This window comes from Balaenoptera physalus, assembly GCF_965194825.1.
Source record: "Balaenoptera physalus genome assembly, chromosome: 11".
NCBI classification, from domain to species: domain Eukaryota; kingdom Metazoa; phylum Chordata; class Mammalia; order Artiodactyla; family Balaenopteridae; genus Balaenoptera; species Balaenoptera physalus.
This window is the reverse complement of record NC_138896.1, coordinates 40,979,145-41,002,989: the sequence shown is the minus strand read 5'-3', so window position 1 is coordinate 41,002,989 and position 23,845 is coordinate 40,979,145. Positions and strand designations below refer to the sequence as shown.

The following is a 23,845-nucleotide window of genomic DNA, read 5'->3' as shown; positions in this document are numbered from 1 at the left end:
GTCCTTGTCCGCCCTGAGCCCACGGCCCTCCGCCTGCAGGGAGACGTGGTGCGGCTGTTCCACGCGGAGCAGGAGAAGTTCCTGACGTGCGATGAGTACAAGGGCAAGCTGCAGGTGTTCCTGCGCACCACGCTGCGCCAGTCCGCCACCTCGGCCACCAGCTCCAATGCCCTCTGGGAGGTGGAGGTCAGTTCCCTGCTTCCGGCGCCTGGGCCCCAGCCCTCCTCTCCAGCCCTGGGCTTCCCCCGCTCCTCCTCCCCCTCTAGGGTGGGAGGTCCACCCCCATTCGTCTCTCCTCTGAGCTCCTCTGCAGCCAAGGGGCCAGAGAGGGTCCCAGAGTCATCCACCCAGAGCTCTCCAGGCCTGCGGTGCCCCTCCCCGCCATGCCTCCCCCTCCCCAGCCAGCCCCTCCTTCCTGCCTCACACCCCTGCACCTGCCAGGTTGTCCACCATGACCCCTGCCGTGGAGGAGCTGGCCACTGGAACGGCCTGTACCGCTTCAAGCACCTGGCCACGGGCAACTACCTGGCTGCTGAGGTGAGTGGGGAGGCAGAGGGCATCCTGGGAGCTCTGGCCGTGTGTGCACGAGCATGTGTGCCTGGCACACATCTGCACAGAGATACATGTGTCTGTGGACACTGGCTTCTCTGCACTCATGCCTCTACTTAACAAATATTATCAAAGACGTGCATGACTATGAATAAGTCTCACAAATATGACTGTGTCTCCTACTATGTGCCAGGAGCTATTCTAGGCGCCGAGGATACAGCAGTGAGCATGACTCGCAGCCCTTGTGGAACTTACATTCCACATCCATGTCTGTCCGTAACGCACAGGCTTGTTGTGTATATTGGGACATTCATGTGTGTGTGTCCCTGTCCATCTGTGGGTCTTTGGAGAGGGGCCATGGAGGGCAGGTCCTGGGGCTCTTGTTGGTGCCTCCTCCATGTCAACAAGGAGTAGCATGAGTTTTGGGGCTGGGATGGGCACCCTTGGGAGGTGGGGGGGTTCTTGCCTGCCCCAACCCAGGGCCATATGTAGACTGTATTTTGGAGTGGTGGTCATGTGGATAGCCCCCCTATCTTGTATCTCTGAGCAGGAGAACCCCAGCTACAAGGGTGACGCCTCTGATCCCAAGGCAACGGGAACGGTGAGGACCAAAGGAGGGTTCCAGGGCCAGGAAGAGTGACTGTGCACGGCTCTGGGGTGGGCGGGGGTGGGGCCGGGGAGGCCATGAAACCCTGGGAGGCGGGCTGGAGGGAGACGGCCTCTCAGGTGGGATCCTGGGTGGTTTCAGGGGGCCTGAGAGGAGGGAGGGGCTCCTGCCTGAGTTGGGGTCCTCACCACAGGGTGCCCAGGGCCGCGCAGGTCGCCGGAACGCTGGGGAGAAGATCAAATACCGCCTGGTTGCTGTGCCCCATGGCAACGACATTGCTTCCCTTTTCGAGCTGGATCCCACCACGCTGCAGAAAACCGACTCCTTTGTGCCCCGGTAGGTAGGCGCCGTGTGCCTGGGCGCCGGCGGGGGTGCCCAGGCTGGCACCTGGACTCCCTGCGCCCCCCACTCCTCTGTCCTCCTGAGGTCCTTTGGCCTCAGGACCTGCCATGAATTGCCCCTCTGGGGATGCAGCTCTGAGGCCTGTAGGCAGCTCACCACCACTGAATGCTTGCCATGTGCCCGGCCCTGGGCCCTGCACCTTGGGTGCCGCCTTGTGCTAGTTCTTTATCAAAATGCCTTTGCTCCAGTGTTCTTTAAAGCCAGTCGGCCTGGGGCTCAGGCACAGGCGGCATGACAGCTTGTCCAGGGTGCATTGGGTGCGACGGCTGGACCTCCTGACTTTTAAGACCCCCCCAACCCCGAGATTCTAAAATGTAACATCAAGAGACTTCCTGGGTGTCAAACAGGCTTTAGCATTGACTGGCTGGCTGATCTCAGGCAGCTGATTCTGTCACTTTGCCCCAACTTCCTCATCTGTGAAGTGAGACTATCAAGTTGCCCGTCAGCAGGGCTGATGGGAGAATTAATTGAGTTACTGTAGGCCCACGATCCCTTATCGGAAACTCGGGGCCAGATGTATTTGGAGATTCTGATGACTTTTCATTTCTGAATGTTAATTGTATTTCATAATCAAAGACATGAGTATTTCCACCATGAAACGCATGTATGTTGACAGTAAATGGGATAGTTTAAATAGCCTCATTTGTCCCAATGAATTTGGGTCCTGAGCTTGTAATTAAGCCTGGGCTTTCAGAGCTTGGTTCTGGGGAGAGCGGGCAAGGCATGTGGGCCTGGGAAAGCGCAGCAGTTAGTACAGGGCCTGGGGGCCGTGTTGCTGGTCTCTCTTCTCTGGCTCAGGCTCCTCACCTGGAGGGGACCCGTGCCCCTGTCCCATGGCTGCTGGGTGTGGAGGCAGGTGGAAGATGGGAAGCCGCCAGGGGTTAGAGCGGCAGACTGCCGGGTCGCGCTCCGTGGCGCACTCCCCCTGCTCTGTCCGCCCCCCTGCCTGCAGGAACTCGTATGTCCGGCTGCGGCATCTCTGCACCAACACGTGGATCCAGAGCACCAATGTGCCCATTGATGTCGAGGAGGAGCGGCCCATCCGGCTCATGGTATGGGCTCATCGGGGCTAGGGGGCTGGGCTGGGGCCCAGGCTGGTCCCTGAGTGCCCTGCTGACCTCTGTCCCTGCAGCTGGGCACGTGCCCCACCAAGGAGGACAAGGAGGCCTTCGCCATCGTGTCGGTTCCTGTGTCCGAGATCCGAGACCTGGACTTTGCCAACGACGCCAGCTCCATGCTGGCCAGCGCCGTGGAGAAACTCAACGAGGGCTTCATCAGCCAGAATGACCGCAGGTGGGCCTCAGGGGCAGGGTTGCAGAGGTTTCCTGAGAGCCCTTGTCCTCCTGGGGCCTGTGTTTCACAAACAAAGGAGTCACAAGCAGAATCTGGATAGGCTGGGTGGGGCAGGGTGACAGAGGTGGGGACTGGTCCTTGCGGGGCCCTGGCTGACCTTGGGCCCCAGCCTCACTGCTCACATACTCCAAGAACTAGCCTTGTGATGGAGCCATCATTACCCCTGTTTTACTGATGGTGGGATTGAGGCTCAGAGAGGTTAAGAGACTTGCCCAAGGTCACACAGCTAGGAAGTGGTGGATGGAAATGAAGAGCCCGTCACATCAAACACCCTGCCTGTGCCCTATTGGTTCTTTCCAGATCGGAGTATCCTGAGATTCTTTGTCTAGAGGGCACTTTGGATCCAGGGTGGGTGGGGTGAGGGGTGTGTTTGGAAAGCAGTTCGGGGTGAAGCTGGGAGAGAAATGGAAGGCAGATGATGGGCTCTGTGCTGTGACAGCAGGGCCGGCATGTGCGGAAGGGCTGGTTGCCCCAGGGGGGCATGTGACGGGGGTCCTGGGAGGTGCCCAGGGTCGGCACCTCACACTCGTCACCCCTGGCGTCCCTTTGTGAAGATTTGTTATCCAGCTGCTGGAGGACCTGGTGTTCTTCGTCAGCGACGTCCCCAACAATGGGCAGAACGTGCTGGACATCATGGTTACCAAGCCCAACCGGGAGCGGCAGAAGCTGATGAGAGAGCAGAACATCCTCAAACAGGTGGCCATTCACATGCATGGGGGGTGGGCGGGCCTCGGGGAAAGGCCAGTGATCAGGACACCTTTTTTTTTTTTTTTTGGCCGCGCGGCATGTGGGATCTTAGTTCCCTGACCAGGGATTGAACCTGTGCCCCCCGCATTGGAAGCACAGAGTCCCAACCGCTGGACTGCCAGGGAAGTCCACTCCTGCTTTTTTTTTTTAAATTTTGGGAACAGGACGTCTTGTGAACGTGAGCTTGCCTTTTCCCATCTCCAGCTGAGCTGCAGTCTCCCTGATGTTTCTCATCAATTCTTTTTAAAAGTTAAAAAAAAATTATTATTATTTTTTAAAAATGGAGGTATGGTTGATCTTATCACCTCTTTAAAAAAAAAACAACACCCGCAATATTTATTGTGCTCTTACCATGTACCAGGCACTGCCCTACGTGCGTTACATGAATCGACTCGTTTGATCCTCCCAACCTGGGGAGAGCTTATTTATTAATCATTATCCCCATGTTACCCATGAGGAAACTGAGGCACGCAGAGGTTCGAGTAACTTGACTGGGAATCCACAGCTAGGAAAAAACAGGGCCAGGATTTGCACTCAGATATCAGGCTGAGAACTTGAGCTTTTTTTTTTTTTTTAATAAATTTATTTATTTTATTTATTTATCTTTGGCTGTGTTGGGTCTTTGTTGCTACGCATGGGCTTTGTCTAGTTGCGGCGAGCGGGGGCTACTCTTTGCTGCAGTAAGCGGGCTTCTCATTGCAGTGGCTTCCCTTGCTGCGGAGCGTGGGCTCTAGGCACGTGGGCTTCAGTAGTTGTGGCACGCAGGCTTAGTAGTTGTGGCTCGCAGGCTCTAGAACGCAGGCTTGGCGTTTGTGGTGCACGGGCTTAGCTGCTCTGCGGCACGTGGGATCTTTCCAGACCAGGGCTCGAACCCATGTCCCCTGCATTGGTGGGCGGATTCTTAACCACTGCGCCACCAGGGAAGCCCAAACTTGCTTTTTTAAAAAACTTTTTTTCTTAATTTTTATTATGAAAATTTTCAAACGTTGAGAAAGTATTGAAAGAATAGTACAACGAACACTGCCTGAATTCACTTGTTACCACTTTGCCAGCCTGGCTTTATGTAACCCTACATCCCCACATCCATCCTTTTGGACAAGTCAGGCCTGTGTCTGGTCTCTTAAGCTCTGGCCACACGGGCCTGGCCTGCCTTTTCTCTTAGCCTCAGACCCCTGAGCTGCAGTGACCCTCAGCTCTTCCCCCAGAGGCTGAGCCAGGCCCAAGATCTGAGTTGGGATTAGAATTCACATTGGGGAGGGACGGGCTGAGGCCAGCGTTGGGATTCCAGCCAGGAGAGGGAAGTGAGTAAGGGGTGGGCGGGGGTCATGGTCTAGCTTAGAATCAGCTCAGGGTTAATGTCAGGGTGGTTTCCAGGCAGGGTCAGTTTGGGGCTTAGGATTCCTGGGACAATTAGGGGTGCGGGCAAATGTGGGGATCCCTCCTGACTCTCCCTGCTTCCCTAGATCTTTGGCATTCTGAAGACCCCGTTCCGTGACAAGGGGGGTGAGGGCCCCCTGGTGCGGCTGGAGGAGCTATCGGACCAGAAGAACGCCCCCTACCAGCACATGTTTCGCCTGTGCTACCGCGTGCTGCGCCATTCCCAGGAGGACTACCGCAAGAACCAGGTGGGCTGCCCGCCGCCCTGGACTGCTGCCCCTTCACCTGCTGGCCGGCTCGCTCCCTCCCTCACTCCTGCTCTCATTCACTCAGCACGTGTTCACCAAGGCGCACCCGTGGTGTGCCAAGCGCCGTCTCAGGCCCCAAGGATGAGGATGCTGCAGGGAACCAAACCAGATAGTAGGGCTGTCCTCACAGCGCACAACCTGGCTCCATCCTTAGAGGGGCCTCGTGCTGGGTTTAACGCTCCACTGTGGCTGTCTTGAAATTCTTAATTTTTGAACAAGGGTCCTGCTATTTCTTTTTTTTTTTTTTGAATATTACCTCTAGTTTATTTATTTATTTATTGAAATATAGTTGATTTACAATGTTGTATGAATTTCTACTGTACAGCAAAGTGATTCAGTTATACATATATATACATTCTTTCTTTAATAGTCTTTTCCATTATGGTTTATCATAGGATTTTTTTTTTTTTTAATAAATTTATTTATTTATTTATTTTTGGCTGCATTAGGTCTTCGTTGCTGCGCGCAGGCTTTCTCTAGTTGCGGCGAGCGGGGGCTTCTCTTCGTTGCAGTGTGCAGGCTTCTCATCGAGGTGGCTTCTCTTGTTGTAGAGCACGGGTTCTAGGCACGTGGGCTTCAGTAGTTGTGGCGTGCGGGCTTCAGTAGTTGTGGCATGCGGGCTTTGTTGCTCCACGGCATGTGGGATCTTCCCAGACCAGGGCTCGAACCCGTGTCCCCTGCATTGGCAGGCGGGTTCTTAACCACTCTTCCACCAGGGCAGTCCTATCATAGGATATTGAATATAGTTCTCTGTGCTGTACAGTAGGACCTTGTTGTTTATGCATTCTATATATAAAAGCTTACATCTGCTAACCCCAACTTCCCACTCCGTCCCTCCCCCAACCCCCTCCCCTTTGGCAACCACCAGTCTGTTCTCTATGTCCATGAGTCTGTTTCTGTTTCATGGATAAGTTCATTTGTGTCATATTTTAGATTCCACATATAAGTGATATCATATGGTATTTCTCTTTCTCTTTCTGACTTACTTAGTATGATAATCTCTAGTTGCACCCATGTTGCTGCAAATGGCATTATTTCGTTCTTTTTTATGGCTGAGTAGTATTCCATTGCATATATATACCACATCTTCTTTATGCATTCATCTGTTGATGGACATTTAGGTTGTTTCCATGTCTTGGCTATTGTAAATAGTGCTGCTGTGAACATAGGGGTGAACATATCTTTCTGAATTATAGTTTTGTCTGGATATATGCCTAGGAGTGGGATTGCTGGATCATATGGTAGTTCTATTTTTAGTTTTCTGAGGAACCTCCATACTGTTCTCCATAGTGGCTGCACCAACTTACATTCCCACCAACAGTGTAGGAGGGTTCCCTTTTCTCCACACCCTCTCCAGCATTTGTTATTTGTAGACTTTTTAATGATGGCCATTCTGACTGGTGTGAGGTGGTACCTCATTGTAGTTTTGATTTGCATTTCTCTAATAATTAGTGATGTTGAGCATCTTTTCATGTGCCTATTGGCCATCTGTATTTCTTCTTTGGAGAAACGTCTATTTAGGTGTTCTGCCCGTTTTTTGATTGGGTTGTTGGTTTTTTTGTTGTTGAGTTGTATGAGCTGTTTGTGTATTTTGGAAATTAAGCCCTTGTCGGTCGCATCTTTTGCAAATATTTTCTCCCATTCTGTAGGTTGTCTTTTCGTTTTGTTTATGGTTTCCTTTGCTGTGCAAAAGCTTTAAGTTTGATTAGGTCCCATATGTTTATTTTTGTTTTTATTTCTTTTGCCTTGGGAGACTGACCTAAGAAAACATTGGTACGATTTATGTCAGAGAATGTTTTGCCTATGATCTCTTCCAGGAGTTTTATGGTGTCACGTCTTATATTTAAGTCTTTAAGCCATTTTGAGTTTATTTTTGTGTATGGTGAGAGGGTGTGTTCTAACTTCATTGATTTACATGCACTGTCCAACTTTCCCAACACCACTTGCTGAAGAGACTTCTTTTTCCCATTGTACATTCTTGCCTCCTTTGTCAAAGAGTAATTGACTGTAGGTGAGTGGGCTTATTTCTGGGAAGAGTCCTGCTATTTGATTTTCACCGGGCCCCACCAATCATGTAGCTGGCCCTGCCAAACATACAGGGTCCCTCCCTCGTGGGGGTTGCACTCTGGTAGGGAGATGGATGGTGAGCTAAATAACTATATTACATAAAACTACCCTCTGCCCGGAGCTGGCATCCTCTCCTGGACCCCTTAGCTTCCTAGGGTCGGGGTCCCCTGCTGGTGTTGGGTCCTTGTCTGGGGCCCTGGGAGCAGTGTTCTGGAGCAGAGCTGGGCTCCCTGTGACCCCCAGCCCGTCCACCCCCCAGGAGCACATCGCCAAGCAGTTTGGGATGATGCAGTCCCAGATTGGATACGACATCCTGGCCGAAGACACCATCACGGCCCTGCTGCACAACAACCGCAAGCTCCTGGAGAAGCACATCACCAAGACGGAGGTGGAGACCTTCGTCAGCCTGGTGCGGAAGAACCGGGAGCCCAGGTGGGCCCCCCTCCCCTGCCATACCACCCCCCTCTGCCCTCCCACTGCTGCCCGGGGAAGAAAGCTGCTGGTGCTGGCTGTTAAATATTGAAATCCTTCTGCACTTGTTGATAAACTGCCACCTCTCTGAGGCCCTGGCCCCCCCAGCCCCTCCCTAGGTCCCCTCCCATATTTGGCCCAACCTAGCAACAAGGGGGTTGACTCCTGGTAGAGCAGGAGGCCCCCAGACCGTTCTCCAGCGGCCAAGTCAGTGCCTGCATTGGACCAGTTAAATATTTTGAATATCACTCCTTCCTTGTGTCTCCTTTTCTCTGACCCCCTGGACTCCCATCTAGCCCCAGGGTGATGACTGTGGGTCATCCCTCCCCAGGGAGCCGGGAGTCCATATCCCTGTCTACAGGCTTTGAGAAGGAAGCAGGAGCAGCAAACTCCAAGTGCCGGGGAGCTGGTGCTGCCAGCTGGGGAAGGAGGAGGGTGGGCTTTGTCCCCACTGGGGGGCCACCCCTGAGTCCCTCACCCCCACCCCTGCTGTCACCACTCCAGGTTCCTGGACTACCTCTCTGACCTGTGTGTGTCCAACCACATCGCCATCCCCGTCACCCAGGAGCTCATCTGCAAGTGTGTGCTGGACCCCAAGAACAGTGACATTCTCATCCAGACCGAGTGAGCCGGCTGCACTGTTTCCTACCCGCAGCTCACGTTCCCCCCCGGGGCTCCACCCTGCCCGGCCCCCCCGCTGCCTTAGAGCTGGGGCCCTGTCTGGGTTCACGCTAGAACCTGCAGGCTCTCTGCAGATACCCAGTACCTGCTGTGTGGCCAGCTCGGTGCCCGGCACTGTGTGGGGGAGGGGATGGGGGCACAGAGGAGAGTGAGCCGAGGCCCCTGCCTTCCAGAAGCTCATGGTCCGTCTGGGGTCGCAGGCTGGAGGTGGGTCCCACAGGGGAGGCAGCCTGGGAGCCTGACTGGCCCTCAGCCCAGCTCTGGGAGGGGAGGTCTGTGTGGCCGGGGGTGCTCGGGGAGGGCTCTGGGCCCCGCTCCCTGTGATGGGTTCCGTCGGTCTGCAGGCTTCGGCCCGTGAAGGAGATGGCGCAGTCCCTCGAGTACCTGAGCATCGAGTACTCAGAGGAGGAAGTGTGGCTCATGTGGACCGACAAGAACAACGAGCACCACGAGAAGAGCATCAGGCAGCTGGCCCAGGAGGCCCGGGCCGGCAACGCCCACGATGAGAACGTGCTCAGCTACTACAGGTGCCTCATGGTCCTCCCAGGGGCCCTCGCCAGGCCCTGCCCCGGGACGAGCCCCAGCAGCTTCGAGGGGACTCCTGCCTCCGCCTTCACCTGGGAGGCTAAGTGACGGGTGACTGGGCGGCCCGAGGAGCACTGGGTGGCCTGAGGCCTGAAAGAAACCCACACCTGTCTCCATACATACATATTTAAAAAAGAAGAACACTAGATAACACTCATCAAAGGCTCACTGTCTCCTGGGCACTGGTCAAAACACTTTCACCCAATCACTCATTTCAGCCTCATGACAACCCTGTGAAGTAGAGACTATCATTACTCGCATTATAAAGTTGGGGAGACAGGCACAGAGAGGTAAAGGAACTTGCCTAAGGTGACACAGCTGTAAGCAGGGAGCCATGATCCAAACCCAGGCTGCCTGGCCATGGAGCCTGGGGTAGGTAATGCAGGGCTCCGAGGAGGAGGCAGAGGGCATGACTCGGTGCAGAACAAAGCTTCCTACAGCCTTCATTTCTGTAGCTCTTCCACCCTGGTCTTGCACCCTCCCCTCCTCTGTCTCCCAGTCTCGCCATCAACCCCCTGCCCGAGCAGGGTTCCTCTTACCGAACTCTCCTCCCTTCCCCCTCCCAGCCTTTCTCTATGCCATCCCTCTTCCCATGAAGACCTGTCCTGGCTGAGCCAGAAGCACCTTCCTCCTTAGCAAGGAGGGGAGATTTGCTCTTACTCAATCCCAGACTGTGTTTCCATCCACTTGTCTTGCTCAGAATTGTGTCCTGTTACAGTGGCTGGTGCGTGGTTTAACCTAAGTCCCTTTGCCACTTTCTCAAGTCCTCAGCAGGCCCAGGCCTGTGCCAGCAGCCCTTGCGAGCCCACCTGCCATGTCCTCACCGTCCTCCCTGCTCCGCAGGTACCAGCTGAAGCTCTTTGCCCGCATGTGCCTGGACCGGCAGTACCTGGCCATCGATGAGATCTCTCAGCAGCTGGGCGTCGACCTGATCTTCCTGTGCATGGCGGATGAGATGCTGCCCTTTGACCTGCGTGCCTCCTTCTGCCACCTGATGCTGCATGTGCACGTGGACCGTGACCCCCAGGAACTGGTCACGCCCGTCAAGTTCGCCCGCCTCTGGACTGAGATCCCCACGGCTATCACCATCAAGGAGTGAGCTGGGTGGAGGAGGGTGGGCAGGGTTCGGCTGGAGGGGGGAGGATCTCGGGGGACCCTCATGCCTCGCCGCCTCCACCCCCAGCTATGATTCCAACCTCAACGCTTCCCGAGATGACAAGAAGAACAAGTTTGCTAGCACCATGGAGTTCGTGGAGGACTACCTCAACAATGTGGTCAGCGAGGCCGTGCCCTTTGCCAATGAGGAGAAGAACAAGCTCACCTTCGAGGTGGGCTGGGGCTCAGCAGGGCGATGGCTTGCTCCCTCCTGGGTCTTGGTCACTCCCCAGGGTAGGGTGTGGGATATACGACCTCACTTCCCTCAGTGCCCCCGCCACTGCAGGGAGACCTCATAGACTGCTGGGAGGGAGGCTTCTCTCCTGACGCCCCGGAGAGGGCTGCCTCCCCCTCGTCCACTCACCACATCAGCCCAGGGCTGGGTCACGGGCCCCTGGCAGGAGCCACCTGCCACTTCTTGCATTTCTGCCCTATCCTCCCCACAGTAGCCTCCTCTGCAGGCCTGTCTTCCTTGGTAACTCTCTGGGGTCAGGCTGCTCTTGTCTGGGACCCTTGGTTCCGTGTCCATGCAGCCCTGACATCCTAGAGCCTTTCCAGAGGAATCTGTCCCTCATTATACTCCCTGGGCTGGCCCCACCCACAAGATCACGCCCTTCATGAGCCCCACCCACCATGCTTTGGCCCCGCCCACACTCACCTCTGCCCCCACCCCCTCTCCGCAGGTGGTCAGCCTGGCGCACAACCTCATCTACTTTGGGTTCTACAGCTTCAGCGAGCTGCTGCGGCTCACACGCACTCTGCTGGGCATCATCGACTGCGTGCAGGCCCCCCCGGCCATGCTGCAAGTCTATGAGGACCCAGGCGGTGAGGCTTTGCTCCGCCGGGCCATCCGCTACCCACCCTAGCGTCTGTCTCCTCTTACCTCTCCCATCGACCCTCCTGTGCATCCTTCTTCCTGGCTCTTCTGCCAGTGAGTGTCTTAGGCCCCAGTCTCCTCCCGCCTCAGCTGGACCAGAGAAGCCCCCTGCCCAGGCACTGTGGAGACGCTGGGGTCTGGGCGAGTTGCCTTCCTACATAGCCTGGTCTTGAGGGAGATAATGAGGCCCTGCGGGGGAGCTCCCAGTCAGATGTGGGGGACACACACTGCTATCAAGAGGAAGCAGCCCAGCCGTCAGGGACACCCCCTGCTGGCATAAACTCATCCAAACAAAAAGTGCACGAAGGCTGACCCCTGGCCTTTAGTGCTCTCCACACAGTGTCCCCTGAGTCCCCCATGCTCTGTAGCAGCTCTCGTGATTTCCCACATGAGAATTCTCACTGATCTCCCCACACAGTTCACCTTTGTCCTGGCTCTCCCTTCTATTCCCAGCTTTGGCTGAAAGCTCACCTCCCCCAGGAAGTCTTCCTGGGTTAGCCCTGCCCCTTCCTTAGGGTGGCTTTGCCCTGCAGCTGAGAGAGACAGAGTCAGACCAGGTGCCCCTGCTGTGTGTCCTCTGTGACCCCCTCCTGCTCCCGGCTCTGCAGGCAAGAACGTGCGGCGGTCCATCCAGGGAGTGGGGCACATGATGTCCACCATGGTGCTGAACCGCAAGCAGTCTGTCTTTGGAGCCCCCAGCCTGCCTGCTGGCGCCGGTGCCCCTGAGCCGCTGGACAGAAGCAAGTTTGAGGAGAATGAGGACATTGTGGTGATGGAGACCAAACTGAAGATCCTGGAAATCTTGCAGGTGGCTGGGCCAGGAGCGTGGCGGGAGGTGTTAGGAACAGGGCAGGAGAACGGGGGCAGGTATGGGGAGGTTGGTGAGGTGAACCCCCCTCAGATCACAGTATCTAGTGCTGGGAGGCTCCACAATGAGCCGTCTAGCCCAGTGGGTCTCAAAGTGTGGTCCTCCGACCAGCAGCGTCAGCCTCACCTGGGAACTTAGACATGCAGGTTCTTGGGCCCCGCCTGGGACTTATGGATCAGAGACACTGGAGGTGGGGCCTGTTGTCTGTGCAGTAACAAGCCCTCCTAGTGGTTCTGGTGTGTGCTGTCTCCTCATTGTACAGACGAGGGGAGGGAAAGGGGGAAGGGGACTTTTCTGCAGTCACACAGATTTTGAAGCAGAGCTAGAGATTTGAGAGCTTGTTTCCTGGTGGGGTGGACACAGTCATCCTTCTTCTGGGTGTCTTCTGGGTCTGAGACTCCTCAGCAGCACTTGGGGAAGGGGCTTTATAGGGTCCTGAGAAGGGATAAGGACCCTTTTGCTGTGCTTCCACCAGAGGATGGGAAGGGTAATGCAGTGATGTCCCTGGGGACCCAGTCTGGGCAGGGTCTGTTTAGGGGAGTCAGAAGAGGGGACTTCTAACTCATTCTGGGGGCTGGGGGCTTCCAGATCTGAGTCCTGGGTGTGGCCAGAGGCTCTGTGCCCCATGAGGACAGAGGATAGAGGCCAGTCAAGGGTGTCTGCAAACCCTGTGTCCTCACCCCCAACCCCGCCGTGGCCTCTCCTGCTCCCCCATAGTCCTTGGTTCCCTCCTACTCCCAGGAACCCCAGGGTCTGTTTGGCAGAGTGGGATAGGAGGACAAGAGTCAGCCTTTGGACCTGGGGAGCTGCCTTCCCATCCCTGTCAGCGTCCAGCCTGGGAAAGAGGGACTGAGTGGGCTGTGAGGGGGGTCTCTGCCTCATTCTGAGAGGAGGTACCATCCACCATCACTGAGGCAGGAGCTGGGGAGAGGGCGCCCTGGACCTCCCTGGGAAGAGGAGTCTTTATTTATTTATTTATTTTTATTGAAGTATAGTTGATTTACAACATTGTGTTAGATTCCTGCTGTACAGCAGGTGATTCAGTTATACATATATACACATTCTTTTTAAATATTCTTTTCTATTATGGTTTTTCACAGGGTATTGAATATAGTTCCCTGTGCTAAACAGTAGGACCTCGTTGTTTATCCATCCTGTGTGTAATAGTTTATGTCTGCTCATCCCAAACTCCCAATCCTTCCCTCCCGCACACCCCCCTTTCCCTTGGCAACCACAAGTCTGTTCTCTATGTCTGTGAGTGTGCTTCTGTTTCATAGGTAGGTTCATTTGTGTTGTATTTTAGATTCCACATATAAGTAATATTGTATGGTATTTGTCTTCCTCTGTTTGACTTACTTCACTTAGTATGATAATCTCCAGGTCCATCCATGTTGCTGCAAATGGCATTATTTCGTTCTTTTTAATGGCTGACTTATATTCCATTGTGTATATGTACCACATCTTCATTATCCATTCCTCTGTCAATGGCCATTTAGGTTGTTTCCGTGTCTTGGCTGTTGTGAATAGTACTGCTATGAACATAGGGGTACATGTGTCTTTTTGAATTATATTTTTGTCCAGATAATATGCCAGGAGTGGGATTGCTGGATCATATGGCAGCTCTATTTTTAGTTTTCTGAGGAACCTCCGTACTGTTTTCCACGGTGGCTGCACCAGCGTGCCTTCCCTGGGGAGAGGAGTCTTGAGGTTGTTGGTTGTGTTGTCCCATAGAGTCCTGAGCATCCATGCTGAGCCTCCTGAGTGCTGGAACTCATTCGGGGTGGCCCCTCACTCTTCCTAGAGCGAGACTGGCCTCCTGACCTCAGACCGGTCCTCACCCCATCCTCTCCTCCTTCTCCAGTTCATCCTCAACGTCCGCCTGGATTACCGCATCTCATACCTGCTGTCCGTCTTCAAGAAGGAGTTTGTGGAGGTGTTTCCCATGCAGGACAACGGGGCTGATGGCACAGCCCCGGCCTTCGACTCTGCCAGTGAGCCCCCACCCCGCCCTTCACCCTGACTTCATGCCGAGGCTGTGTGACTCGCCCAGGGGTACACAGCAGTGGGCTGCGGCCTGGGGTCACTTCGGGCCAGCTCCCCAGCCCTGCCCCCGTTTCCCAGTCTGCAAGGGCCTTTCCTCTCCATTGTCTCATTTAATTGCCCCAATGAGGGCACGGGGCAGGGGTCATCCCCTCCATTTCCTAAATGGGGAAACTGAGGCCCATAGGGGGGCAGGGACTTGCCCAAGGCCACAGTTGTTCAGAGGCTGAGCCAGACCAGCACCCCCAGCCCAGAACTCTGCTCGCCCCGGCAGGGCAGGGTGGCTGCTCTGGTCCCTGCCCTGGTTGGTTCCACCTCTGCCACCAGAAGAGGCAGGCAGAGGGGCTGCCAACCAGCCAGTGTGGGGAAGGGGGTGGTTTGAGTGTCTCCCTGCTCCCTCTCCCCAGTGCTCCCCATCTTTCCTGTACATGGACCAGCCACTTGCCTTCATCTGCCCCCTCTTGCTCCCCACAGCCGCCAACATGAACCTGGACCGCATCGGGGAGCAGGCGGAGGCCATGTTTGGAGTGGGGTGAGGCCAGGGTTGAGGCTGGGGGTTGTGGATGGGGTTGGGTGGGTGATGCCAACACAGGCTTGAGACCCCTCCCCCCTCGGTTAATCCTCCTGCAGACCCTTACCAGGCTCTGGGGCGGGGGTGCCCTGGCTTTGCGCTCTGACCCTCCCTTGCCTGCCCAGGCCCAGTGATATCGGGACCACTTGGGCCCCACTGTCATCCTAGTCATCGCCCTGCCTCCCCTCAGGGCAGTTGTGCCTTTGTGTGTCAGAACTTGGGCAGGCAGCTGGAGGGATGTCCCTGTGTCCCACAGCGGGGAGGGCAGCCTGCTCTTCAAAGGGCTGGAGCAGGGTGGGGAGGGTCACCCCAGGAGCTGGGGGATCTTAACTATTTCTGTGCCATTCCTTTGGCATCTGGTGAAGGCTTTGGCTCCCTTCTCAGAATGGCGTTTTTATTTTTTATTTTTTTTAATTTTTGGCTGCGCCGTGCGGGATCCTAATTTTCCGACCAGGGATTGAATCCGGGCCCACGGCAGTGAAAGCGCCGAGTCCTAACCACTGGACTACCAGGGAATTCCCAGAATGGCGTTTTTAAATTCATAAAATAGTGCACACAAAATTACAAAGGAAACCAATGGCATTGAGATGCAGTTATCAAAATACTGGAGAAAACAAATTTGAAGTGACAGTTATATATGTGTGCCTCTCTATTAGCACATTAAATAACAATCTGTGCCTGGGGTGTAATCAGTACCATTACTTTGAAGTCGTGATGACTGTAAACGATATTTTGCGATTTCTATAGCAACTCTTAGGTGATGGGAAAACATCTGTGATTTTTTATTGGTGACAAAGTCACAGATACCGCTAATTTTTTCTCACTGAAGGAAACGCTACGTTTTGGTGAGAGGTTGGTGAAAAGAAAGATGGAGGTTTCCCCCCACCTCTGTTTACAGCCCCAGCCTCTAGCCACGAATCCCTTGGGGGTGTCTGTGGGTCCCCTGTGAAGAGTCCCTGCCTCAGCTGCTTAATCGAGGGGTGTTGTGTGGGACCTCAGGGGACACAGGGATCCCTGGGGTGCTCAGGGTGGCAGCTGTTTGCAAAGTGAGGAGGAAACATCAATATTTTTAGCCAGCGTGACATGGGGCACCACGGCTACCTAATGGGTGGCGGGGAGCCTGTTTGTCCCCTGGGCCCCAGGAAGGCGCCGACCATGCCCCCCATCACCCTCCTCCCCGCCCACCCCCCCCGACAGGAGGACGAGCAGCATGCTGGAGGTGGACGACGAGGGTGGCCGCATGCTCCTGCGCGTGCTCATCCACCTCACCATGCACGACTACGCGCCCCTGGTCTCCGGGGCCCTGCAGCTGCTCTTCAAGCACTTCAGCCAGCGCCAGGAGGCCATGCACACCTTCGAGCAGGTGCTGGCTCCCCTGCCAGAGCGCCCGGCCCTTGGGGAGCAGGAGGAAGGCCCGAGGCGGCTTCTCGGGAGCCAGTGGGCACCGAGCAGGCGGGCCACAGACCGGACACTAGGGGGGGATGCAAGGACGGAGCAGCTCACAGCCCGGAGGCAGCTCGAGATGCCTCCCTCGGGTGTTTGGCTTTGCCGAGCTCCTTAAAGGGGGAGCTACGTCTTGGCCACCTCAGTCTCCTCTCAGCCTGGCTCCAGGCCTGTCATGTCTTAGGAGGTGGACAGCACTTTACAGATTGCACACTCTATCACGTGCACCTTTGCTAATAAGTGCTTTGGATCATGCCTAGCGCGCATTCAGCCTTCACCAAGGGGACTGGCTTTGTCACTGTGATGTCATGTGGTCTCGACCGCTCCCTGTGAGAGGGGAGTGATATTTAATGACCGAGCGCCGCGTACCAGGCACTGAGCACTGGGCTTGCATTCATGGAATTCTCCAAGCAGCCCCGACAGCGTGGTTTCTACTCTCATTCCTGTTTTACAGGTGGGAGAAATTGAGGCCCAGGGGGCTTTAGCTTTCTTCCCTTACCCACTGACCCAGAGCGGGTAAGGTGGGATCGGAGTCAGGGTTCAGTTCCCAGCATTCAGTGATGTCAGTATACCTTGCCCTGCCCTGTTCAGGTTTTGCATGAACAACTAACAGGCCACAGCAGCACGTGACACGAGTCAGTGAATAACTGAAGCCAGATGATGACGCAGCTCATGACCGGGGGTGCAGGGAAGTCTGTGGCCATCAGGGAAGGCTTCCTGGAAGCAGTGGACTTAGAACAGAGCCATAAATTCTGAGTAGGATCTGGCTCAGTGGAGAGGAGCAGTTGTAGAGTGGAGATGCCAGGAGCAGAGAGGCCGGGATAGAGCAGCGCCGGGAGTCTCTATGAGGTAGTGGACCTGGGGGTGCTCTCCCACCAGGCACGCCTGTCCTTGACCTTCAGGTGCAGCTGCTGATCTCAGCCCAGGACGTGGAGAACTACAAGGTGATCAAGTCGGAGCTGGACCGGCTGCGGACCATGGTGGAGAAGTCGGAGCTGTGGGTGGACAAGAAGGGCAGCAGCAAGGGCGAGGAGGTGGAGGCAGGCGCCGCCAAAGACAAGAAGGAGGTGCGCGGGGTGCGGGAGTGGGGGCAGGGCCCCCGCGAGGGTTGGGCCTGGCTGACCCCGCTCCCTGTGCCCCCAGCGGCCCACGGACGAGGAGAGCTTTCTGCACCCGCCTGGGGAGAAGAGCAGTGAGAACTACCAGATCGTCAAGGGCGTGAGTGGCCGGGTCCTCTGGCGTGGGTCTGCGGGCCGGCCTCTGCCGCCTCCACTCCCCGCCGCCTTGGAAGATATCCTCCAGCTTTCCTTGAGTGTTGAAAACGACTCTGCCAAGGTCCAGATGGAATTATTTTAAAGCTGAAGGAACTTAATGAAATTCCATTTCACAGTCATGTTGTTCTGTTGGCTTTGATGGGTGGAATCGGGCTTTTAGTTCTTTCCTGCCTTGCTGCAGGGATCTGATTCAGCGGCCGTGGCCTCCTTCCCTCTTCCTGTCCCTGGTGTGAGCTGGGGCTTGGCTGTGGTCGGCTGAGGGGTGGGTCAGGCAGAAGGGAAGCTTGAGGAAGTGGGAAGGGGTCCTGGGCTCACCCTCCCCTCCCGCAGATCCTGGAGCGGCTGAACAAGATGTGTGGCGTCGGGGAGCAGATGAGGAAGAAACAGCAGCGGCTGCTCAAGAACATGGATGCCCACAAGGTCATGCTGGACCTGCTGCAGATCCCCTATGACAAGGTGACACCCGACTTCTGACCTCTGACTCCCCAGGGCAGCTTCACCCTGAACCCTGACCCAACCCAAGCCACACACTAACCCCTGATGCTGACCTAACCCGGCCTCTCCCTGACCTTTTACCTTGGCCTGCCCCACATACCTTGACCCCTGAATCCAATCTTAGTGTCATCTTGACCTTTGACCTTCCACCCCTCATCCTAATCCACTTTGACCTTGAATTGACTCCAGTCTCACCCTGATTTTTGACTCTGACCCCAGCTTCTGTTTCCCTCTCTGGTCTAATCCTTATACTCTCAACATCATTTTAACCTTTGACCCTCAACTTCCTTACCCTGACCTATGTTAACCCTAATTTGACTCCAGTCTCTCCTTGGCCCATGACTTTGATTCTATACCCTAGCCTCACCCTGACTGTCCCCAAGCCCACCCTGGCCCCTACCTCCAGACATAGCCTCATCTCAACCATGGCCCCTCCCCTTGACTGATCTTGATCTTGATATTTCTCCAGCTTCAACCCACTCTTGACCCTGACACCCCCTCAGTGTTCACCTGACCCTGACCCGTTAGCCTTGCTGCCCGACTCCGGCCTCATCTCAGCCTCTGACCCTCAGTCCCTCACACATTTCCATATCCTGACCCACCTTGAACCTGGCCACCTTGGGGTACCAATCCTGAGCCTTGACCCACCCCCACACCCGTCTGCGCTCTGGCCCCAGACCCGGCCTGGCCTTCACCCTGTGGTGGCCCCGGCACCCTCTCCCCTCCTGTCTGCGTCCAGGGTGATGCCAAGATGATGGAAATCCTGCGCTACACACACCAGTTCCTGCAGAAGTTCTGCGCTGGGAACACCGGCAACCAGGCCCTGCTGCACAAGCACCTGCACCTCTTCCTCACGCCAGGGGTGAGGGCACGGGGCGCGGGGCTCCGGGGCAGGGCGGGGCTGCGCGATCCCCCTCTCTGATGGACGCCCTGCCCGCCTGCAGCTGCTGGAGGCGGAGACCATGCAGCACATCTTCCTGAACAACTATCAGCTGTGCTCCGAGATCGGCGAGCCCGTGTTGCAGCACTTCGTGCACCTGCTGGCCACCCACGGGCGCCATGTGCAGTACCTGGACTTCCTGCACACCGTCATCAAGGCCGAGGGCAAGTACGTCAAGAAGTGCCAGGACATGATCATGACCGAGGTGAGGGCGGCCGAGGGGTGCTTGGGGAACTCGGGCAGCGGGCAGGCAGGACCCAGACTTGGAGGAGTCAGACAGTGGGTCATAGAGGGGCCCTGGGGTGCTGGGTTGTGGAGGGGACTTGGGGGAGAACTGAGGACACAGAGGCTGGTCTAGCAGAACTTGGGCTGCGGCCTAACAGGACTCAAGCAAGGCCCAGGAGGAATTAGGCGCCTTGTAGAACTCAGATAACGGGCCTGAGAGAACTCAAACACTCATTCCTTCATTTATCATTTATTGTCGTCTATCTACAAATCATGAGGCACCTGCTATGTACCAAGGACCATGTAGCCCTGGGGGAAATCAGTCAAATGAAAGCTCCGAGGGCAGTGTGCCCGGGGGGACAGGGATAACAGCTTTTGTGCTCATTGCTAGGGCCCCAGGGTCTGGCACATAGTAGGTACTCAGTAAACAAGTGAAGGGGTGAAGGGCTGAATCTAAATCTGGAACAGACATGTTCTCTGCTCTGGAGCATCTCACAGGGTGGGGAGGAGCAGGGAGAGAAAGGAGCAAACACTCAAGTGAGATGAGGGACTTATCAATGAGACGTCGTGTCTGGAAGTGCTGTGCAGTGTTAATTATTAATTGCTATTATTATATTACCGTGACTAACCTAATCGCCGACACCAGAGGGATGCAGTGTATGCTCCTCAAGGGTTTAAATTACAGCTATGGGAGCACAGTGGAGAGAGAGGGTGGGATTACAAAGGACTTCCTGGAGGAGGCGCCTCTGAGACAAGCCCAAGTGGGATTTTTTTCCTTAGAGGAGGGGGGACTTCCTGAGTCTGGGGTTCAGTGTTCTAGCTAACAGCAGAGGGCCTGAGACATCAGCCTGGGGCCCCAAGGGCCAGGGAACCCCAAAAACTCAAGCAGGGGAGGGTTTTCCTGAGTGTCGGGTGAGGGCTGGAGTCAGAGTCCCAGAGTCCCAGTCTCCCCCTGGGAAGCACAGGAGAGGGCTGGGGCCCCGAGCCTGCTGGACTGAGGGGGTCTGATGTGCCCCCTTCCCACCCACAGCTGACCAACGCAGGTGACGATGTGGTCGTGTTCTACAACGACAAGGCCTCGCTGGCCCACCTGCTGGACATGATGAAGACTGCCCGGGACGGCGTGGAGGACCACAGCCCCCTCATGTACCACATTTCCCTGGTGGACCTGCTGGCCGCCTGCGCCGAGGGCAAGAACGTGTACACCGAGATCAAGTGCACGTCCCTGCTGCCCCTGGAGGATGTGGTGTCTGTGGTGACGCACGAGGACTGCATCACCGAGGTGGGGCCTTTGTGCACATGGGGATCCCGGGGGCTGGGGGAGGGTGCGGGGGTGGGGAGCCAGCCCCTCAGCCCTGCTGGGTGGGGCAGGGGGAGGGAGGGAGGGAAAGTGGGGGAAGTGGACAGGGCTTGGGAGGTGGGGAGGTGATGGGGACTCGGGCAGAGAAGCAAGGGGAGGGTCGGGAGGAATCAGGGAAGCACAGAGAGGGAGACCCGGCTCATGCCCTGACCTCCCGTCCCCGCCTGCCCAGGTGAAAATGGCCTACGTGAACTTTGTGAACCACTGCTACGTGGACACGGAGGTGGAGATGAAGGAGATCTATACCAGCAACCACATCTGGACACTCTTTGAGAACTTCACCCTGGACATGGCTCGGGTCCGTGCCTGTCGGGGTGTGGGCGGGCAGGCAGACCATGGCGGGGGGGCAGCGGCCTTCCAGGGGGTGGGAGTGGAGGGGCCCCCAGGCATCAGTCTCTCCTACCCCAGGTCTGCAGTAAGCGTGAGAAGCGCCTGTCTGACCCCACCCTGGAGAAGTATGTGCTGACCGTCGTGCTGGACACCATCAACGCCTTCTTCAGCTCCCCGTTCTCTGAGAACAGCACCTCCCTGCAGGTGAGCTCCAGCTGCTGGCTGCTTCTGTGTGGGCGGGGGTGGGCGGGAGTCAGAATATATATATTCACATTTGCTTGTAGCTTATAAAGATCCAGCAGAAGAATATAAACGTGTATTAGTTATCAATGCTGTGTAGCAAATTATCCCCAAATATAGCAGTTAAAAACCACAAACGTTTATTATCTCACAGTTTCAGTGGGTCGGGAATTACAGTGGAAATTACCATAGAACAGGAATTCCTAAATTCACTTGGTACGATGGGTCCCAGGGTGGCCGGGGACACCTGGCAGCCCTTATGCACTGAAGACAAAGTGTGACGATTACTGCAGAGGATGGCAGAGCCGAAGCAGGAGAATCTGAAGCACAGAATCGTCAGTGTTGGCTAGTTGGTCATGGTGTCCCTAGAACTGACAGAGGTAGACAGTCTTCTTAAAGCCTTCCTTATCCGTAGAGGCAGAAGAGCTCTAGGCTGTGAACAGGTGTTGGACTTGAATCCCTGAGAGTCACAGCCCCTCAATCCCCAAATTCCCAGACTCGAGCAAGGTTACAGCCCAGAGCCCCTTGAAAGGAAGAGACCCATGTTCCCTTGAGGAAGGACCCTGCTACACCACCTAATTCATAAAGAAACACTGGAAGGACACACAAGAAACCAGTCAAAGGGCTGCCTATAGGTAGAGGGACTGAGGGTGGAGCTGGGATAGTGCTTCTGAGCAAAAAAACACTGGGTCCCACCCTCCCAGCCAGGATGGGCTTGTTTTGACACATATGTGTTTGGACCCTGGGACCCCTTTGGGACTCTGGTGACGTGTATCAGCTTTCTCCACCTCTCATTAGCCACAGGGTAGAGCATGGGAGAATGGGGGTGACGGGGTCAAGACTTCTTTTTTTTTAAAAGATTTTATTTATTTATGTATTTATTTTTTGGCTGTGTCGGGTCTTAGTTGCGGCACTCGGGATCTTCTTTGAGGCATGTGGGATTTTTCGTGGTGGCGCGTAGGGTTCTCTCTAGTTGTGGCGTGCAGGTTTTCCCTTCTCTAGTTGTGGCGCGCAGGTTCCAGAGCACGTGGGCTCTGTAGTTTGTGGCACGCAGTCTCTCTGGTTGAGGCACACGAGCTCAGTAGTTGTGGCGCGCGGGCTTAGTTGCCCTGAAGCATGTGGGATCTTAGTTCCCTGACCAGGGATCAAACCCGTGTCCCCTGCATTGTAAGGCAGATTCTTTACCACTGGACCACCAGGGAAGTCCCAAGACTTCTTGAAGTATTCTTTCTTATAACCTTTTGGTTTTTGTACCATGTAAATATATCCCCTTTCCACAATATTAATTTATTTGAAATTTTTTTAAAGGAAGAAAAGGGTCAGCAATAGGGTTATAAGCCCCAGGCCTGGACCTCAGGGAGTTCTCACAGGGCTGCCATGTATAGTTGCGCAGGTTGTGCATTGCTGAGAGGAAAGGGGGTGCCTTTTTCCAACTGGCACAAAAGCCCGTGGTAGCTATTGGAGGCCTTATCCCTCCACCCACACCCAGACTCAGTAGGCTCTGGTCACCGGCCTGGGGCCGCCCAGGGTGGAATGTGGGCCGGTCTGCAGCAGTCGCGTTGCCTCTTGCAGACACACCAGACGATCGTGGTGCAGCTGCTGCAGTCCACCACACGGCTGCTTGAGTGTCCGTGGCTACAGCAGCAGCACAAGGGTTCCGTGGAGGCCTGTATCCGGACCCTCGCCATGGTGGGTGAGTGTGCTGGGGCGCTGGCCAGCCCCTCCCCTCCCCTTCTCTCTCCTCCCTGGGGATGTCCGCCCTCACAGTAAACACCTTATCCTGAAGCTCGCGCCCGTCAGCTGCTCCTAGGTGATAATCAGTAAGTCCTTCTTGGTGTCTAAGTGGCGTCTTGGCAATTGAGAAAGGCTGTTTTCTCCTCTGAGTCAGTTCCCCGGAGGAGAGTGCTGAGTGGCATGCCCCGAGCAGAGTTTCTTGGGCTTACAAATGGTCTCAGGCAGGAGGGAGGCTGTAGATTGTTAGGGAGAGTTAGGGAAGGGGAGAGGGGAGGCGGGAGAGTGGAGGGGGGAGGGGTCAGAGTGGAGCCAGGGTGGAAACGAAGAGGCAAAAATTCCCTCTTTTTACCCTAAAAAGGGAAGAGGGCACCTCAGTTCAAGTGGGGGCCAGGGTGGGGGCCCCTGCACCCCAGGCCCTGTCCCCCAGTGTGACAGCCCCTGAGCCTGGCCCCTCTGGCTGAGCCCTCATCCCCCACCAGCGCCCCGTCCCCTCTCCCCTCAGCCAAGGGCCGGGCCATCTCGCTGCCCATGGACCTGGATGCCCACATCAGCTCGCTGCTCAGCAGTGGTGCCAGCTGTGCAGTTGCCGCCCAGTGGAACGTCTCCAACTACAAGACGGCCCCGCGGGCCTTCCCCCGCGTCACGCCCACCCCCAACCAGTGGGACTACAAGAACATCATTGAGAAGCTGCAGGTGGGCGTGGGGCTGGGGAGTGTCCCTCCCTGTGCTGCCCACGCTCCCCGGGAAGGGGCTGGTCAGCTCTTCCACTCCTGGGGGCTGCTAGGGGCAGGGGACTGAGGGGCACCATTCCAGGGTTGGTGCTCGTGAAGGGGGCCGGTACACCCCTCGCTCCCAACAGCACCTTCGTGTTTAGAGAACACACTCTGTCCACTGTCTCATTGGCCTCTAGGGAGGGTGTTGTGAGTTACTATCCCCATGTGGCAGAAAATCGAGGCCCAGAGGGGGCAAAGGGTTTGCCCAAGGTCACACAGAGCTAGAGAAGGGGCTGGGAGGAAAGCCAGGGTATGCCCAGGGGCTCTGAGCAGACAGACATCACGCTCTGTCCGGGGTGGCTCCGTGGGCCCAGGGCCCCTCAGGCAGGCACAGGCCAATCCGTGGGGCGCTTTGGCGTTGGGGTGGGGGGAA

The 23,845-nt window shown here is 56.0% G+C and overlaps 1 protein-coding gene across 3 annotated transcripts in view; it reads left to right on the top strand.

Moving 5' to 3' along the window:
• Positions 1-23,845, top strand: part of ITPR3 (inositol 1,4,5-trisphosphate receptor type 3) — a 66,215-nt gene that overhangs the window by 29,198 nt on the left and 13,172 nt on the right. For all 3 annotated transcript variants that reach the window (XM_082415033.1, XM_082415032.1, XM_082415034.1), the window contains 28 exons: positions 40-186; positions 442-537; positions 1,100-1,150; positions 1,350-1,492; positions 2,511-2,610; positions 2,691-2,851; positions 3,466-3,607; positions 5,122-5,283; positions 7,670-7,842; positions 8,386-8,505; positions 8,907-9,089; positions 9,991-10,242; positions 10,331-10,475; positions 10,986-11,127; positions 11,788-11,987; positions 13,909-14,038; positions 14,562-14,619; positions 15,856-16,021; positions 17,004-17,168; positions 17,245-17,319; positions 17,706-17,831; positions 18,610-18,732; positions 18,815-19,015; positions 20,066-20,317; positions 20,568-20,693; positions 20,804-20,929; positions 22,538-22,658; positions 23,202-23,392. In XM_082415033.1, coding sequence (XP_082271159.1) covers positions 40-186; positions 442-537; positions 1,100-1,150; positions 1,350-1,492; positions 2,511-2,610; positions 2,691-2,851; positions 3,466-3,607; positions 5,122-5,283; positions 7,670-7,842; positions 8,386-8,505; positions 8,907-9,089; positions 9,991-10,242; positions 10,331-10,475; positions 10,986-11,127; positions 11,788-11,987; positions 13,909-14,038; positions 14,562-14,619; positions 15,856-16,021; positions 17,004-17,168; positions 17,245-17,319; positions 17,706-17,831; positions 18,610-18,732; positions 18,815-19,015; positions 20,066-20,317; positions 20,568-20,693; positions 20,804-20,929; positions 22,538-22,658; positions 23,202-23,392 — 4,077 coding nt within the window. The remainder of the gene's footprint in view (positions 1-39; positions 187-441; positions 538-1,099; positions 1,151-1,349; positions 1,493-2,510; positions 2,611-2,690; positions 2,852-3,465; positions 3,608-5,121; positions 5,284-7,669; positions 7,843-8,385; positions 8,506-8,906; positions 9,090-9,990; positions 10,243-10,330; positions 10,476-10,985; positions 11,128-11,787; positions 11,988-13,908; positions 14,039-14,561; positions 14,620-15,855; positions 16,022-17,003; positions 17,169-17,244; positions 17,320-17,705; positions 17,832-18,609; positions 18,733-18,814; positions 19,016-20,065; positions 20,318-20,567; positions 20,694-20,803; positions 20,930-22,537; positions 22,659-23,201; positions 23,393-23,845) is intronic.